The sequence below is a fragment of the Scleropages formosus genome, chromosome 2 (assembly GCF_900964775.1).
Source record: "Scleropages formosus chromosome 2, fSclFor1.1, whole genome shotgun sequence".
NCBI classification, from domain to species: Eukaryota; Metazoa; Chordata; class Actinopteri; order Osteoglossiformes; family Osteoglossidae; genus Scleropages; species Scleropages formosus.
In genome coordinates, this window is record NC_041807.1 from 30,949,532 (window position 1) to 30,967,417 (window position 17,886).

General features: G+C 51.1%; 1 protein-coding gene across 3 annotated transcripts in view; it reads left to right on the forward strand.

The window, feature by feature from the left end:
* cacna2d2a (calcium channel, voltage-dependent, alpha 2/delta subunit 2a) overlaps positions 1–17,886 on the forward strand; it is a 243,488-nt gene that overhangs the window by 146,862 nt on the left and 78,740 nt on the right. For all 3 annotated transcript variants that reach the window (XM_018737693.2, XM_018737694.1, XM_018737695.1), the window contains exon 5: positions 15,106–15,150. In XM_018737693.2, coding sequence (XP_018593209.1) covers positions 15,106–15,150 — 45 coding nt within the window. The remainder of the gene's footprint in view (positions 1–15,105; positions 15,151–17,886) is intronic.

Genomic DNA, 17,886 nt, shown 5'->3' on the forward strand with positions numbered 1-17,886 from the left:
CTTACCACCGCGCTACCCGCCGGCCTCCGCTAGAGTCCTTCCGCATCTGAGCTCTCTCGCTGGAACCCGAGCACAGGGCTGCCAGAAACTGTCGGCATCAGGGAACGCCATTTCCGTTTGCTGCATTTTAATCTCTCTCTTTATTCTGCGCACATGTTTGTTTGCTGGCACCGCAGAGAACATCTGCCCGGTCCTGGGCCACGGCAGCAGGCACTGTTTGTCTTCTGGATGGACTGCGCCTCGATAAACGACCACCGGGGGGGCCTCTCCCTCCCCTCCGCCCCCCGCTGCACAGCTGGCGCGCCGTGCCCGTCCCCCATCACGCTGCCAGTCGGCGCAGGCGTCGCCGCTAAATGAGTTTACCACCTGAACGGATGTTAACCGCCGTCTGACACACGGGCCGTGTCGCGCCGAGCCGAGAGACATTACGGGAAGCCGCTCCCTCGTACCGGGGTGGTCATAATTCACCGTTCCTCCCTGCAGCGCGCTTTATTTCCAGCTCTCCACTGTCTGCGCTCCTCTCCCAGTGTATTTTCTTTATCGCTGGGTGTCAGTGCCCAGCGCCCAGCGTGTCTGCGGAGGCCTGCTGCAGCAGCGAGGAACCGCCAGCATGATGAACAATAACATACCCTTTCTACATATGGTGATGGTATAGGGGGCAAAGTGGCGCAGCGGGTAGCGTTGGTGTTTCATAACACCGGGATCCTGGGTTTGAATCCAGCTCAGTCCATGTGGGGTTTGCTTGTTCTCCATTCTTCATGTGTTACAGGTGAACTGGTGTCTCTAATCGCTGTGCGTGCAGTTGCCCTGTGATGGAGTGGAGTCCCATCCAGAGTGTACCCTACCTCCTTGCCCTGTGTTTCTGGGAGAGGCTCTAGACCACTGTGACCATGCACTGAACACTCAGTTCTTGGAGACAGATGGATAGTGTGTAAGCTTTCTGAGTGACTAATATAGGGGAAGAGGGGAGTGTGGTAATGCAGTGGGTCGGATCTTGTCATGTGCTCCAGTGGGTTTGGGGTTCAAGTCCTGCTTAGGGTGCCTTCTGATGGACTGGTGTCCTGTCCTGGGTGTGTCCTCTCCCCCTCCAGCCTTGCGTTGCTGGGTTAGGCTCTGGCTTGCTGTGACCCCTGCTTAGGACAAGGGGCTTCAGCCAATGTGTGTGTGTGTGTGTGTTGACTAGGGCTACAGGTTCTTTTTCACATTTGCTATTTGCATTTTCACAGTTTTCCCCTCATGTACAGTGTATGTGTGAAATGTTATTTGGCAACGCAGATGATGTTTGATATGCCCATACACCTGTCTGGGTGTAATTGAATCAGGACAGGGAAGGCAGAAGGACGAGAGAGAGAGAGAGAGAGAGAGAGAGAGAGAGAGAGAATGACAGAGGGAGAATGATAGAGATAGTGAGTGTGAGAGAGAGAAAGAGAATAGAGAGAGAGAATGAGGGATTGGGAGGGAGAGAGGGTGAATGACAGAGACAGTGAGAGAGAGAATAAGAGAAATAGAGAGAGAGAATGGGGGAGAGAAAAAGGGAGAGAATGAGAGAGAGAAAGAATGAGAGAAAGGGAACGAGGGAGAGAAAGAGGGAGAAAGGGAGGATGATAGAGACAGTGAGCGATAGAGAGAATGAGGGAGAGAGAAAGAGAGAACGAGGGAGAGAGAGAGAGAGAGAGAGAGAGAGCGAGCACCTGCTCTGTCCACATTATTATTGCAGGGAGGCACCAGGGCCTTGTGAGGAGTCAAGTTTTCCTAACCTGTGTTTCAGCCACAGAATCCCATCCCCCAGAGTCACCCCCCACCCCCCAGCCAATCGGTGCCCTGCCGCGTGTCTCTGCCTAATAGGCTTACACGTGGTGTAATGATGATCGTCAAATGAAATCCTTTATTGTGTTTGATATAATGTCAGGTTCCATTAGGCATACAGGTCGCCAGAGGAGGTAGCCAGGATTGCTGCGTGCGTGCGTGCGAGGGGTGTGTGTGTGTGTGTGTGTGTGTGTGTGTGAGACATGGGAGGGGGGTTGCCTGGGTCCTGCCTGCTCAGAGGACGAGACAGAGCGAGGAACGCTGCTGGGGGACTGAATGCAGGAGAAGAGAAATGCCCCTTCTTTCACAGCCGCTCTGCCCCGGCGCTCGATCCCCACCCCCGTACCCGTCCCACGTGTCCATAATTATAAACTAATTAGCAGCTGCCCCAAAGAGATATGGATATGACTATAATCTGTCTCCAGAAAAGACAAAGCAAAGCGCCGCCTTGAGATTTAAATGTCAAGCTGCGTCACCTCGCGGCAAGGAAGCGCTTCGGCCCGTAGGTGGCGCCGCGCCGAGATCCCTGGGCGCGAAGAAGACGCGAAGCGCGCAAAAAGGGGCCGCTCCCCTTTGCTCGGAGCTGCGGACGAACGCCTTTCGTTCGGTTCGACGCTGATTTCCGATGCGAGATGCGGGAGGGCGGGCCGGATGCGCGTGCCCTCGGACGCGCGCGGCCCGCGGCGATGCCGCCTCAAGGTGGCACGCAAAGCGAGCCTGAACGTTCGGTGGGAAAACAAAACGTCGCGTGTTTATGAACTTATCGCGGCCAAGAAAAGTCTGTCTCTAAATGTTAATTATTTCCTGCTCTAACCACAGTTTATTTCCACCTGCCCCCTGAATTACTTAATTAATGAATTGCGCCCGGACTGGGACTCTGCTGATGTGCGGCTGCTGAGATAAGTGATTGCCAATTAGGAGGCCAGGCTGTTGTTAGGGATGATGTGTGCACCCTGCCAGCAGAGTGGAGCACCGGGCAGGAGGCCTCCGCTGGCCCTCAGGGGTCTCGTTCTGTGTGTGCGTGCGCGCGTGTGTGTGTCAGGTAAGGAGAGAAGCACAGCGGGACAACGACGCTGACTGGGTGGGTGCAGTAGGGTGTGTCTGTAGGGAGTGTTGGGAAAAGGAGTCGTCGTGTCGGAGGAAGGATGAGGAGTGATGCACGGAGCAGCGGCGTGCTGTTTTAACCGTGTCCCAGGGGTCATGACGTAACGCAAGTAGCCAGAGCGGTACAAAACCATTTTTTAATATGTTTTTAATATTTAGTTTGTACCACACACACTGTCTGATGCCATTTGTCCCAAATGGGGTTGCGCCAAGGTGGGGCCTAGCCTGGCGGCACAGGGTGCGGGTGCACACCCACGGTGGGATGCCGGTCTGCCGCAGGGTACCCCAAGCAGGACTCGAACCCCAGACTCGCCACACAAGCCCACTGCACCACCGCACCCCCCTAGATACAATATATAATATGTAGACATAATATATATACTGTAGATGTATAATCTACACCTATAGAATAGATCGTTAATAATACACATTGTCTGAACCGCTTGTCCCACACGGGGTTGCGGGGAGCCAGAGCCTAACCCGACAACGCAGGGCGTAGGGGTGGAAGAAGGGGAGCGGGCACACCCAGGACGGGACGCCAGTCCGTCACAAGGCACCCCAAGCGGGACCCGAACCCCAGACCCACCGGAGAGCAGGACCCGGTTCAACCCACTGCGCCACCGCACCCCCCTGATAAAAAATATTATTTTATTATTATGATTATTCTTTTTTTTTTTCAGCTGACCCCTTTGTGAACAGTAACTTTGATAATAAACTTTACACTGATTTCCCTGTTTATATAGGTGGACTCCTTAGTCTGTCTGTGCAGGATTTGAACCAGAGACCTTCAGAGTGCAGCATAACCCTATAATCAGTACGCTACCTGCTGGCTGTCACCAAAGGGAACATTTGGGGATTTTAGTGCGATATTGGTATTAGCACATTAAACGGTATTTTATGATTTTTTGCATGAAACGCCTGAGTCTAGAGAACATTGCAAGCTGTCGAAGTACGGGACGTGAGTTTAAATGTGACTTCAGTCTATGGTGTTCCTCTCCTTCTCTGCTGACGTTGACCCCCAGTTCTAAATTCTCAAGTACGCAGTCAATCCTCAGTGTACACATCACGAAGTAGCTCTGAACGCCTGCTGTCACATTGATACGAGTTCCAGCTTTTCTTTTTTTCTACATTAAGAAAACGTAATGTATAACTGTGTGTGTGTATATATATATATTCAGATTTATTTAGCAGATGCTTTTCTCCAAAGCAACTTCCAATGAACTCCCTGTAGTGTGATGAGCCCACACACCTTATTCACCACGGTGACTTACACTGCTAGATACACTACTTACACTGGGTCACTCATCCATACATCAGTGGAACACACACACTCTCTCTCTCTATATATATATACATATATATGGGAAAGTTGGTGGTACAGAGGTTAGAGCTGGATCCATAGGTTCAATCCCCACCTCTGGCTGTAGTACCCTTGAGCAAGGTACTCACCCTCAATTTCTCCAGTTAAGTTACCCACCTGTATAAATGAGTAAATAATTGTAACCTGAGCACTATAAGCTGCTTTGGAGGAAAGCGTCAGATAAATGTGTATACATTTTGAGTGGTTCTTGTGCTCAATGCGATCAGCGACCCCCGTTCTTGCTTCCGACATGCAGGTTTAACTTTCGGCGTCATGTGACAGATGAGACTTAGGGCGTAATAACTGGGTGCGAGAGCGGCTCTGATGCTCGGTGACGGCCGGCGGCACCCCGGGCCCCACAATGGGCCTGATTACCGCGCACGGCAGCCGCTGCTCCGGGCCACTTTCTCGGAGAAAGCCGGCCGTAATGGCGGGTCTGACGGCATCGTCGGTGACAGCAGGTAGAGCGAGCCTTTGAAAAAGCAGCGAGGGGGGCGAGAAAACGGGGGAGGGGGGATTACAATGGGGTAGTTGGGGCAGGCGTCCCGGGAGTTAGCCCATGGTCTGAAATGATCTAAATGGGAAGAGAGAGCTGTCCGCAGGCGTTCTTGTCTTTACGGGGCTGTGTTTAGGGTTCCTTCCCTGCTGCATCCAGCTTCCCCTCACCTGTTTGACCTCAGCAGCTGAATCCAGAAGCGGTGCCACTGGTTGCCATGGCAACATCCTGCCAACACCCTTTGTCTTTATCAGGAAACCAGTCTTCCACATTGCCCTCTGTTCGTCTCACTTAGTCACTCACAGATTTCGTGAAGCAGAAATAAAAACGTTGATATTTGTTGTACAACCCTTCAAACTCTAAGCCAGTTATGTTGCACGGTTTCACAGAATAGCACCATCAGTTGGGCTACAGGCTCCTGCTGAACCTTGCGGGGTCTGTTCCTCAACCGTGAGCACCTGGCCCTCTCTGGAATGACCGTTTGAGTGTTTCTTTGGTTTAGACAGTCATGGGTTGGTCCCTGATATTCTTCAACAGCTGTGTTTGCTCAAGACCTGTGGTCTACAGTGTGTTTTGGCCTTCAGTTTGGATTTCAGCTGTTTGTCAGATTGATTCTGCGTCTGAAAATACACCATTGTGCAACATCCAGAAGAAAAAGACCACTCTTCTGGGTGACTCTGTTCTTGTTAAGTTCTGTTGAGTCAATGTTGACTCTTAGCGACCACATAAATAGACCATAAATAAAGATCCTCCAGAATGTTCTGTCCTTCGCTTGTGTCCACAGGCTGCGGAGGGGTACGTCCGCTGTGGCTGTCATTGGGCTCATCCACGTGGTTTCTGGTCATCCTCTTATTTGGTTTCGCCCTCTTTTCCAACCATTACCATGTTTTCAAGCAAGCACAGCGTGTGCATGACCTGTCCAGAGTACAACAGAAAAGTATGGCTCTGCAGCCCTTCGGAGATCATATGGGTGCAGTCACTGGGTCGTGTGCGTTTGGTCCCATTCTGCAATGACACACAAATAAACCTAATTTTTTTTTTTTGTCAAAATTGTGTCTTTTTCTTGGGTTAGCAGCAGGGTGTGGTGGTACGGTGGGTTTGGCAGGTGTCCGCTGTGTGGCGAGTCTGGGGTTTGAGGCCTGCTTGGGGTGCCTTGTCACGGACTGGTGTCCCATCCTGGGTGCGTCCCCTCCCCCTTCAGCCCTGCGTTGCCAACCCACTCGGGACAAGCAGTTGTTGATGCTGGTTTTTAACATAATTAACGTAATATAAAGTCCCGTTACACGGACAGACTGTTATATTGCAAATCTCTGTTGGAAATGCATCTCGAAGAAGAATCCCTGGGGGATTTGTTACCCTTTCTTCAGATGGCAACAGTACTATTTTCCTTCCTTGCCAGTTACAGTGGGCAATCATGTTGTGGAGGGAGGAGAAGAGCAGCTCGTCTGCCGGTTACGCCCGTCGATACTGGACACGTTTTGTGTCAAAAAGCACCCGAGGACATGTTCGAGAGTGCCGCTGAAAATGCATGGAGCAGCAATCCTAAACGCACTGGTAATGCACTGAAAGTGCGCGCTGTGTGAAAGGGCTAAAGAGCGAGGGAGGCCAGAACAAAGGCAGACTGACAACGCTCAGAGTGTGGACACATTGTCATTTGGCTCTGAGGGCACCGTTTCTATGGCAACCGTACACTACCCGGCACCGCGTAACTAAAGTGGAACATAGGAGACCGGGTTGGTGGTCTCCGTCTCTTTGAATTCCTCAAAAGCCCAATTCTGGTGTGTTTACGCCGTAGAACATCCAGCAGCGATACGCTGAATAAACTGTTGGCTGCGCAAATAGAAGGGCCCCGATCAACTTTGTCGAAACAGGGCAGCCGTTAGAGTGATCTGAGATAGACGTCCTTTTTGGATAAGCGAGCTTCGTTTTTTTCTCCCTTTTCTTTAAATCCGTCAGCGAGATACATCGAGGGTCTGAAATACCTCATCTCGGCTTCCTTTATTCACCCGGTATCTGAGAGAGCGGAGCGGAGAGGAGAGGAGAGGAGAGGGATTGAGCGCGGCTGGGAGACGGAGCTGGGGAGGAGAGCTGCGGGAGATGGAAGCGGGCAGATAGAGCCGGCGAAAGAGAGCTGCAGGTGGAGGAGACGGGAGCAGCAGGTGACGTCGAGCTCTTCGTCCGGTCACGCTGTTAATGTGTCAAATGACCTCGCTTGACGCATCCGGCGGGGAGGAGCCCCTTGTGGCTTCTGGGAGCGACACGGTGCCTGGTGACCCAGAGAGGCTCAGCCCTAATCTGGGACACACCACATCTGCAGTCTGTTGAGCTCATTTTCGCTATGATATTCAGTCGTCCTTGGGGGAGGGGGGGGGGGGCAGGCACCCCTGTGGTGCAAAGAACAGGAAGGCATCACAGCCTGTGAGTCATATTGCCCAGATAGGGGGACGGAATGGGTGGCTTAGGTGCAGCGGCATATTTAGAAGCAGAGTACACATGTCATCTCTGTATGAGCCGTTCTGAAGTTTCAGCTGTTTGGGTTGGAAGTGCTGAAGGACTTTACACCTGAGCATTGCTTGTTCAAGTCCTACAGCGAGTGCTGCTGTTACACCCTTCATTTCAAGTAATAATCAAGCTTTATGAACCACATGGTAGTGTAGTGCTTAGAGCTGCAGCTTTTGGACCCAAAGGTCGCAGGTTTGAATCCCACCTCCTGCTGTAGTGCCCTTGAGCAAGGTACTTACCCTAAATTGCTCCAGTAACATCGCCCAGCTGTATAGATGGGTAAACAACTGTAAGTAGCTTAAGAGTGTAAATCACTTTGGAGAAAAGCGTCAGGTAAATGAAATGTCGACAGAAGCATCACGCGTCCAGTTAGGTGTTGCTAATAGAACGAGTAGATGGAGGTAATGGCCATGGTCAAAGTCGTCGTTAGGAAGGGAATGCAGGTATAAAACCCAATAACAAGTAAATGAAGGGGTATTTAAGCAGCTCGGTGACACGAGCTCTGTCTGAAATTATAAATACAACATATTTAAATAGACATTTGGAAGCCGGCCACGGGCTCTGCTGAGCGGGACACAAAGGTGTGTAAATAGCGGGCCAGCCGACGCGCTCCGGCGATCTGTCTTTATAAATGGCTCTCAATTACGCGCTAATTTGGAGCAGCCGGGCCGGCAGGCAGGGCCGCGCCGGGGAACGGGCCGCTTCCGGGCGCTCGCGAAACCGATTGGCCATTAGCGGACCCGGCTGCCGTCGGGGACGGCGCAGGCCGGCCGGACGCCCGCTCGTATGGAGCGCGTCGCTTTTGCGTCCGTGACGCTCCACCGTGTTCTCGAACCCTGCGTTACTGCAGCGGGGCCAAGGTCGTTCCGCCGTGTGTGTGTGTGTGTGTGTGTGTCCCCATCTCAATCCGCGCTCCTCTCAAATCTCGCTCGAGGCCTTTCATTTCGCACCACGCCAGTCCGTCATTGCACATTCTCAGCCTTTCTTTCTAATGCGTACTTATTATTGCGACGTTAGTGCAAATGAGGAGGAATAAATAGGCTCCCCGAAGTGGAGATTGCGCTCCTGCCGCCTGCGTGGAGTGAGGCGTCGCAGCGGCAGCCTCCTACACGATACGTTACTTTGTCCGTATGACTAATGTGGCCTTACGGAGCTAATTCGATGCTGCACCCTTACCAATGTCAGTGTGCGATGGATAAACAGTTTTAATTTGCCATTGAGGCCACGCGTCCTCAGAGGGGCCAGGCTGGGGGGGACGGGGGACGGGGACGCGTGCGCCCATGTTCCAGACTGCCCACGTGCCATCTTCATTCTTGAACACATGGGCAGGACCTGCTGCAGCTGTCGCAAGCCTCAGCATCACACACACACACACACCTCACCGTTCATTAATTCAGCTACACCTGTTTGTTTGCTTATTTACCTTCCCCTTCATTGCGCCGGCGAAGGTATGCGAAACGAAGACGGACCGCGGGCCGAAGAGCTCACGTTTGGAGGCGTGTTGCATCAGGAGGCTTCCAGGGGAACGAAACGTCACACTTTGTCGGCCTGGGTGTGTGCAAGCGATGCGATTGCTTTAGTCAGGAGGCTGTCGGACTCGGGCCAGGCCGGCTTCCGCGCCTCCGGGTTCCCTCGATTCGGGGGGACGTGCGCAGACGCCGCGTTCCTCTCATTATATATTCAGTTTCGCAGCAGATTCCCTAATGTAAAGTGACCGACATCACTTACTCTTTACATGTCATACATTTATGCAGATGGTTGCTTCACAGAAGCAGGGTAAGGAGCTGGCTCAGCAGTACACTATCTGTACTCTTGGGGGAGCAGCGGTGAAGAAGTTCTACTGTACTTCTGTGTTTCACCTGCACTGTTTTAAAGTTACATTTATTTACTTAGCAGACACTTTTCTCCAAAGCGACTTCCAATGAACTCTATGTATTGTTACCAGCCCACACACTTTATTCACCGTGGTGACTTACACTGCTACATACACTACTTACACTGGGTCACTCATCCATAAATCAGTGTAACACACTCTCTCTATGTATCACTTACATACTGTTTTCTAGCACGTGTGTTTGTGTGCAAACTGTGAACAATGACCTGTGTTTATTATTATGATTTTTGTCGGGGGGGGGGGGGGTTATACAGTGTCAGCAGTCACATTGGTGATGATATGATTTTCAGTTAAGTGTAACATTAAGGCAAAGTGACTCCGGTCAGTTGCTTGCAGTCTCAAGGTTGCATGAGAATTCTAGCCATCTGATCAAAAACGTTTACATTTCTTCTTGTAGCTGACACTTTTCTCCAAAGCAACTTACAGCAGGAGGATATTTACCCATTTGTACAGCTGGGTAATTTTACAGGAGCAATTTAGGGTAAGTACCTTGCTCAAGGTGGGTATCAAACCTGCCACCTTCGGGTCTAAAGGCACTAGCTCTAGCCACTACACTACCAGCTGTCCCCTTCAAAATACTTAACCTTGATTCTTCCAGGAAGTTAGTGGATGAACGTGAGCCGTCAAACAGGTGCTTGACTTTGCTGTCAGCGATTCCTTGGAGGTTAAACACGCTGGTGTACCAACGAGAGACGGGGGTCATTCCCGGGGGTTGTTGGTGCATAGCCTTTGTTTGTAAGTTAATGCCACGCACACAAGGGCACCATCAATTCCTTTCTTCAGTCTTATTTGCCTCCCCACGGGCTGGTGAAAGGCTATCTGTGCCTTTACCTTTCTTCTCCGGTTGTTTGCTTGTTAGAAGATAAGCACCTGCAGCCACATGGTCCCAGGCTGGTACAGCGGCACCCGGTGGGTCATTTCTGGGGCCAAGGAAGCTGCAGGCACTGCTCTCCATTAACCGTGTGCTTGACCCCTGACCCCCCCTTCCAAGGCCTGGGACCTACCGCAGCAGATGGCCACTAATTGGGAAGCAGACAGGCCCGTCCAGCTAGCCGGAGGAGACAGAGGGAGGGGACAGAGGGAGGTGCCCGGGATGTCCTCTCTCGGCGGGTGGGACGTGCGGCCGAGAGGCCTGGAAACTGACGCTGAGCTGACACGGAACCAGCACGATTTGCGGTTGTGCCCTTTGCTACTGCACCTCCTCCTTTAGCCTGCCCTGCTCAGCTCGCTTCTCTCACTGGAGCCCAGGACGGCATCCTCTGTGCGCTCGCTGCGCCGACATGCGTGCTGGGAACCCGCCGAGGGGCTTTATAAAGTTTTCGGTTCGGAATCAAGATGAGCTGCTTCTTCTCCAACGCTCCGAGGCCGTCGGTGGGAACGTAACCGGTGCAGTTTACGCTCTCGGGCACTTTCTCAACCAGCCAGTATCCTTATCGTGGTCTACAAACTGTGATATTGCAGCCCTTTCTGACGCACAAACCTATATGCCCGGCTGATGTAATATCATGTGCTGTTGACTCCTTTTCCTGAAAGACCCATCATCTCGCTGCCCCCAGGATGAGCGTTCTCGTGCCTTCGGAGCAGATAGCGGAGAATGCGATGCGCTCGAATCCCAGCAGGGTGCTTGAAGCAGGCTGGGCGAAACCGACCGAAATGTTGGACTCTTTGAAGACGGCGTTGAGCTGCCGGACAGCTCTGAGCACCGAGTCAAGCGCTCGACAGCCTTTCGTGCTTCGCTTTCCATCCGCACTCTTACAGCTTGTTGGCTCATTGTTTCTGGTCACAGATTACTCGGTTACAAACCTCAGAGCAGCAGAAGCTCTTAACTCTGTGAAGCAGAAGCTGCCGACCCCTACCGAGGCCCTGCCTGGGGCAAACGCGGGCCTCCATCGCTGCTGCTCACCTGAACCACATCCTCATTGATTTTGCAGACACGTGTGCAGCCTTGTTACGAAGTCGCGGCCGCTCCACATCCCTGCTGTTCCCTGAACGGTCCTGAACCGCAACACTTGAGTCAAGCGTATATGTGAGGTGACCGAGCCACATTAACGTTACATTATTCTACCTGCTTCGAAGACCCTGTCAGCCTTGGTCATTCATAGAGCTGAGTGTGTACTGAAGCATACAGCGATGGTAATTCACAAGGCCCAAACGTGCATACTACATGACCCAGTATTCTTATTAATATAGTTATCTAACCACTCTCCCACCCAGCTGCTCTTTTCGTGGAACTTGGAGAACAGCACTCTTTCACATATGCAGTTATACATGTATGTGTGAGACAGTATATATACTGCGTGTGTGTATTTATACATGGCAGGTGGTTATATTTCTGACTATGTTTATGTATGGCAAGCTGTTTGCTTGCAAAGGACCCAGGTCTGAATCCCTACTCCTGCTGTTGAGAAAGGTGCTTACCCAAAATCGTCATCACGCACCACCCGAAACCACTTGTCCCATACAGGGTTAGGGGGAGCCAGAACCTAACCCGGCAACACAGGGTGAAAGGGATACACCCAGAACGGGATGCCAGTTCGTCACAAGGCACCCTGAGCGAGACTTGAACCCCAGACCCACCGCAGAGCAGGACCCAGTCAAACCCACTACACCACCTACCCAAAACCACTCTGGTAAATTAACTCAACAAAATGAATTCAGTAAAATTGCCTGTATAAATGGAGAAACCATAAAGGCCTTGTGTACAAACCCTACGTTGTATGTGGCCTTGGACAAAGGCATCAGCTAAATGATGCCTTTACAACTAGAGGAATTCTGTTTGCCTACTTGTTTGGTCTTTATTTTATATGATAATTAATGTTAGATTGTGGCTTTTCCTCTTATTAATTTCTTTAGTAACCGGTAAACCATACACACAAAATTAAGAGGAGCAAAAGGGTTACTCTGACCAAACAGATATTGAGCTGTAGACTTCAGAAACATGTCATTTAAGTAATGTAGCTGTCATGTCTAAGCGTCAACCTTCTAACATGTGGTTTTTAATAGCCACCGGCATTCCCTCCGAGAGCCTTTCTCCTACTGGCTTCAGGTCAGCTCACTCAGAGACCCGGCAGAGGTGCCCCCGTCTTGTGGGCTTTCCGCGTCCATCAGGCAAAACCCCAATTCTTTTTTTGTCATGGAGCTCTTATGTGGAGTTGACACTGTAAGAAAGATTGAAGGAGTTCCAAGGCTAAACGTGCAGGGTGATGAAGGACATGCGGTAGGGAGAGAGACCCGCCGTCAGCCCCTCCCACCACCACGGGTCACAGCCACGGGCTCCGTCTCCATGCAGGGCGGGTCCATCGTATGCCCTCCGTCCCCCCCAGATTTTCCAGGCCCTGAGGGATGGAGGAAAGCAGACAAACAATAATTCTCAAATGCATAATTCATATGTGTTTCTGAAGAAATTTTTCAAAATAACGTTCCTACATTGATTAGATGCTTATTTTTTTGAAATTGCACTCCCATCATATGTTCAGATCTCAGTTGGATCCAAATTGCAATTGGTAATAAAAAGAATGTGAAGTGCTTTTTTAAAAATGGCATTTAATTGGAGATTAATCTGATATTGTGTGGAGGAGAAAACCCTAGTATGGAAATTATGTATTAGTAGCAGTTTAAGAGTTGTTATTTAATGTGATATACGGTATCTGCTATGTCTGCGGTACAGTACCTTGGTACATGTGATTAATGGCTTCTCAGCGCTCTGTAAATCCGCACACGTGTGTGTGTGCGCGCGCGCGCCTTCGTTAAATAAAATTGTTTGCATCGACATGCCTGACACAGGATGGCTGCTCCCTTTGGAGAGCCGAGGCCACGTTGTCGGACTCTCCGGAGGGGAAATGCGTGTCATTTTCACAAAAAGGCATGATCATCATAACCTTGCATGTCTCGCTGTTGTCTCGAATGGGCCAAATAAAGGAAAGTGGAGCATCTGATTATGAGGGGGGGGGGGCAGGCCACGCGTACACTCCGGCGCCCCTCTTCCAGGACGAATGCTCCTCTGCTGCTCCCTGCACCTCCTCTGCTTTCAAAGCATGACCCGCGTCACGAAATGGGGGGGATGGGGGGGTGGTCGAGCACGGCGCACGTCGTTGGCGGTGCCCTTGAGGAGGCGCGTCCTTGTCGGCCAGAGAATAACAACAAGGCAGGCCCCTGCGAGGCCGCGGCCCACAATGTAGCACCCGGGAGACCCCAGCGTTCAGATGACTTCTGGGCCACCGCTGCGCTGGAGATAAGAGGGCAGCTTTGTCCATTTCCTGCTGTGTATGTGGGTGTGTGTATTCGCGTGTTCGTGCGCGCGCGTGTGTCTCTGCTGTTAGCGGAGATTTAACCTCAATGTCACTTTGGAGGTGATGGTATATTGGTTATATATCACAAACTAAGAATTCTCCCGTTCCTACAATAGACATGTGAAAAATGGATTGTGTTGTGAGCAGTGCCACACACTGCAAGTGTAACGGTATCACTAATGGTAAATTATTTGCTCAGCAGGGTGAAAGATAATGATAAAAGGCTGTCAGAGCATTTCAGTACCAAGCTGACATTGAGCAGCAGCAACTTTGAAACTATCGGTCTTACGCTGCGATGATGAATTCGCCCGCGTGAGAGTCGGCGGTAGTCCATTACAGTGAGATGCGTGTGTGTGTGTGTACCGTAGCATGCTCTCATTACATTTATTCATTTAGCTGATGCTTTCCTCCAAAGTGACTTATGATGTTAGACCACCTATGATTTCTTACCCATTTATACAGCTGGGTAATTTTTACAGGAACAATTTTTTTTTTTTTTTTTTTTAAATAAAGGTAAGTACTTTGCTCAAGGGTACATTTGAACCTGCAACCTTGGGGTCCAAAGCCAGCATCTCTAACCACTACACTACCAGCTGTCTCTTGTCTGGGCCTTCTGACATATTTGTTAACACTTCAGTGTCCCTTAACTTATTCTCGTGCCTTTGGACCGCGGCTCCCAGGGACCCGGAGCTCGGGCCCTTTCGCTCCGGAGGTCGAGAAGTGAAACCTTTCTGTGCGTTTTCGCCTCACTTCGCTCTGTCTATCTCCACACCACTGGCCCATTCCCGTCACACCGATGTCCCTGTCTCCCGCTGGCACTGCCCCCCCTCCGGTCTCCCGCCCGCGAGGAGCGCGCCCAGCTCGCTTTGTTCGCCGAGTCTTGCGCCACAGTTGGAGCGCACCCGTTGCCAGGGCTTGGGAGAGCAGTTGGGGCTAACGGCTGGTGAGCGCCGCGGCTATACCATCAATCGGCTCTCTTGTGCGGGAACCTCCATCTGCCCTAATGTAAACTGGAGAAGGGAGTCGAGTGAAAAAATGAAAAGAGCCTCGGGCACGTTATTGACCTCGCAGGATTAACTCTGCTCATTTGCTTCCCTTCACTTTTTTATTTATGCATTCATTCGTTGTTTTTTTTTTTACCCATTGTTGGTCCGTCAGGGTTCGTGGCGCCGCAGAGGACGAGGCACAAAATGAACAGAAACCGAAAAGCCACGAACACCTTTCTGGCATCCGTTCTCCCAACCTGGGGGCATGTGTGAACTACTTCGCGGGCTGCGCTTCGTTGCGGAGAAAGAAAGGTGGTGAAAAAGTCTTGGTTTGTGTTAACTAGTGCCAAGAAGGGAGGGGGCTAACAGTCCGACCAGACTGTCCCTGCAGCAGTTCCTTTGAGATTACAGTGCTTGCTGGGGGGTCCCTGGAACCCAGGTGACGCGGTGCCGCTCGCCGGGATGGCGACGCCCCGAATAAGCTCTGCCGCAGTACGCATCGCAAGAGCGCAAAGTGTCCGAGGTCTAACTCGAGGCGACCGGGTTCCGTCTTCCCTCCGAGCGCGAGGGCCCGCTCGTTTGTGTCGAACCCCTCCTTGTCTCTTTGCTTTCGTTTCGTTTGTTCCACTTGAAAACGATGCCAACCTTGCCCGTTTGCTTTCTTGCAGGAGAAGGACGTCGAATATTATGACGCCAAGGCAGAGTCGGACTACGTAAGTATCGCTTATTCGTGTGTTAGTGATGTCCGCTTCCTCCCGTTCGCAGCGAATGTGGTTCCCAATCCTCCGCCTGTCTCCCCGCATTAATAAAGCCGCAGTGACCCCCTTCGCCAGAGCCAGAGTTCAGAGCAGTGCAAAATTGATTTCGTTTGTAGCCCCCTCCCCGGCCCCTTGGAAGATGACGGCGTTGGCCTACTTTTGTCCACATTAAAACAGTACGCCGCCGAGCCGCCTCGCTCCGCCACGGCACGGTCTTCGGCCGCCTTCGGTGTCGGCAGTCCCTTTGAGCGCATGCTGTCCCTGCTGCGTAGCGCTGTAAGGACTGGGGTCTAGTTCTGAAGCTCTGAAATACAGTCTTCCACAAGTGAAAATTCCTATCTATCTATCTATTACTGACAGCCTGGCTCTCGCCCTGTGTTTCTGGGGTGGGCTCCAGAGCCTCCCAGTCCTGCACAGGACAAGTGGTTATTGATAATACATGGCTCTGTTTATTCATTTAACCTCATGAAATTTCATTATTTCCTCTTTGTTACACTTGAAATGCCCATTTCTTATGATGGTGCTCACTTGAGAGGATATAGTGTTTTTTTTTCCCCCTTCTTCAAATTCACTAGTACAATGAACGTCAGCACGCTGATTTATTGGCCGCCACCGGAATGGCAGAATCCAGAAACCTATGAGCACAAAAGGCAGGAATGAAGGTGAGAATGAAGAATGGAGGAAAAAAAGACGTCGACAAAACGGAGTGGAAGCATAAATCAAAGCGTGATTTTCACTTTCACGAGGTAGCGGGGTGTGATTAATGACAAAGTACTTAAGGAGCTGTCAAGACATCTAATTGGAAGAGATCAGTCATCATTAACATGGCAGCGGCGGAGGACCAGACTCTCACGCCCCTCCGTGATCCACATGTTGTGCTGACTGGCGGTGGGAGCAGCAATGTCGGGGGGTGCCGAGGTCACCCGGCCTCCCCAAGAACACGGTGAAAGGCGCAGCTACCTCACTCCGCACTCTTCAACACTGCGCACTTAGCTTGTTGTCCGGTACAAAGGCGACGGCTAAGTGGCTGCGGAGCCACTGAGGGTCGCAGCCCATCGGCTCTGTCTACTGACAGCTCCCCCTCCTGGTGATCGGGAGCAGGAATCCACACCCTGACGGGTCTAGAAGAGTGGCAGCAGGGAGTGTTCGCAGGTCCAAATCCCCCTGCCCCGCTAATATAACAAATTGTTTATTAACGAATTAAACTCATCTCCCTATTTTCACTATATTCAATTCCTTTGTTATAGTTTAATGTCACTTATTTCAAGGCTAGAAAGGACAGGCGATGGATATTAGATAATGCTGCCGCACAGTTAGTTTCGCACGTGTGACATTTCACCAGTCCACCCTTATCTGCAAAAGGCTGTACATCACAGGTGACACGGGTAGTTCTTCATGTTATTAAATATATCATTTGTGTACACACACACACACTTTCTGATCCGCTTGTCCCACACGGGGCCATGGGGAACCGGAGCCTACCCGGCAACACAGGGCGTGAGGGGGAGGGGACACACCCAGGACGAGACGCCAGTCCATCATAAGGCACCCCAAGCGGGACTCGAACCCCAGACCCACCAGAGAGCAGGACCCGGTCCAACCCACTGCGCCACCGCGCCCACCATCATTTGTGTATTAAGCCTTTAATTTTGTTATTGAAGCATTCTAGTTTCAGCCTTAAAGCAACTGGTGAAATTGTCCAAAAACTGGCAGAACGGTTCAGCAAATGGCGATGTTAGGTAGTCGCTGTGGAAAACATGAGTCGCACTAGGAGTGCATATACATTTCCGCAGGATATGAGGTGTTCCCAGGTGCACTTTTCACGTTCTTATGAATGGAGGTACTTGATGGTTTTTGCACTTTTGCGTAACACCAACTTGTGGATCTTTTTTTTTTTAGCATTAATTTCCTGACTAATTTGTAGGTGCATAGAGAAAAGGTGGATGGTGACATATTGTCAGATATTGGGAGACAAATGAACAGTCCCTGGGATTTTTAACCTGTTCAAGGTGACTGAATCAATAATTGGATGAAGAACATGAGGTTCATATAAGTGAGCACATATGTGAAGTGTCTTTTGAAGCCCTGGCGTCTCTACTCCACGTCAGCATACAGTACATCCAAAACAATTGGCAAAGAGAAAAACAGTCTCATATTGTGTTAAACATGCTACATTTACAGAATTGTGACTTTGGTTGCTTTGCCCTCTCTCCATTTCTGTATTTACCATGGTAGTTTTTCGGAGAGGAGGAGTCCCAATCTCACTCCGCCCCCGCGGTACTTTTGTTACCTAGGGCCAATGGTGTGAGGCTTGAGCGGGATGTTCTCGGCTTTAGATAAGTCTTCAGCATTGTTCCATTACGCTGTCAATTACTGATGTTAGTATAGAAAATTCTTTCGGTGTTTTAGAGTTGATCGCTCACAGACGGGTCTCGGGGTGGAGGGCAAGCGGAGTGTTGTTGCGGTATGATGGGCGGCAGAGCTTCGGGCAGGTGGGGCTCAGCTTGGCTCAGTCCATCAGCACCATCCCCAGCCACCTGTTCAGTATTTAAATGCTGATGAAGGGAAGTGACCGGAGGCCTGTTTGTGCCCACGGTTCGACGGAGAGGAACCGACTGACGGGGGAGCCGCTCATTACGAAGACACAGCGGAAGGGACTCTAGGGTAAAACCTTCAGCCGTCAATCACCAC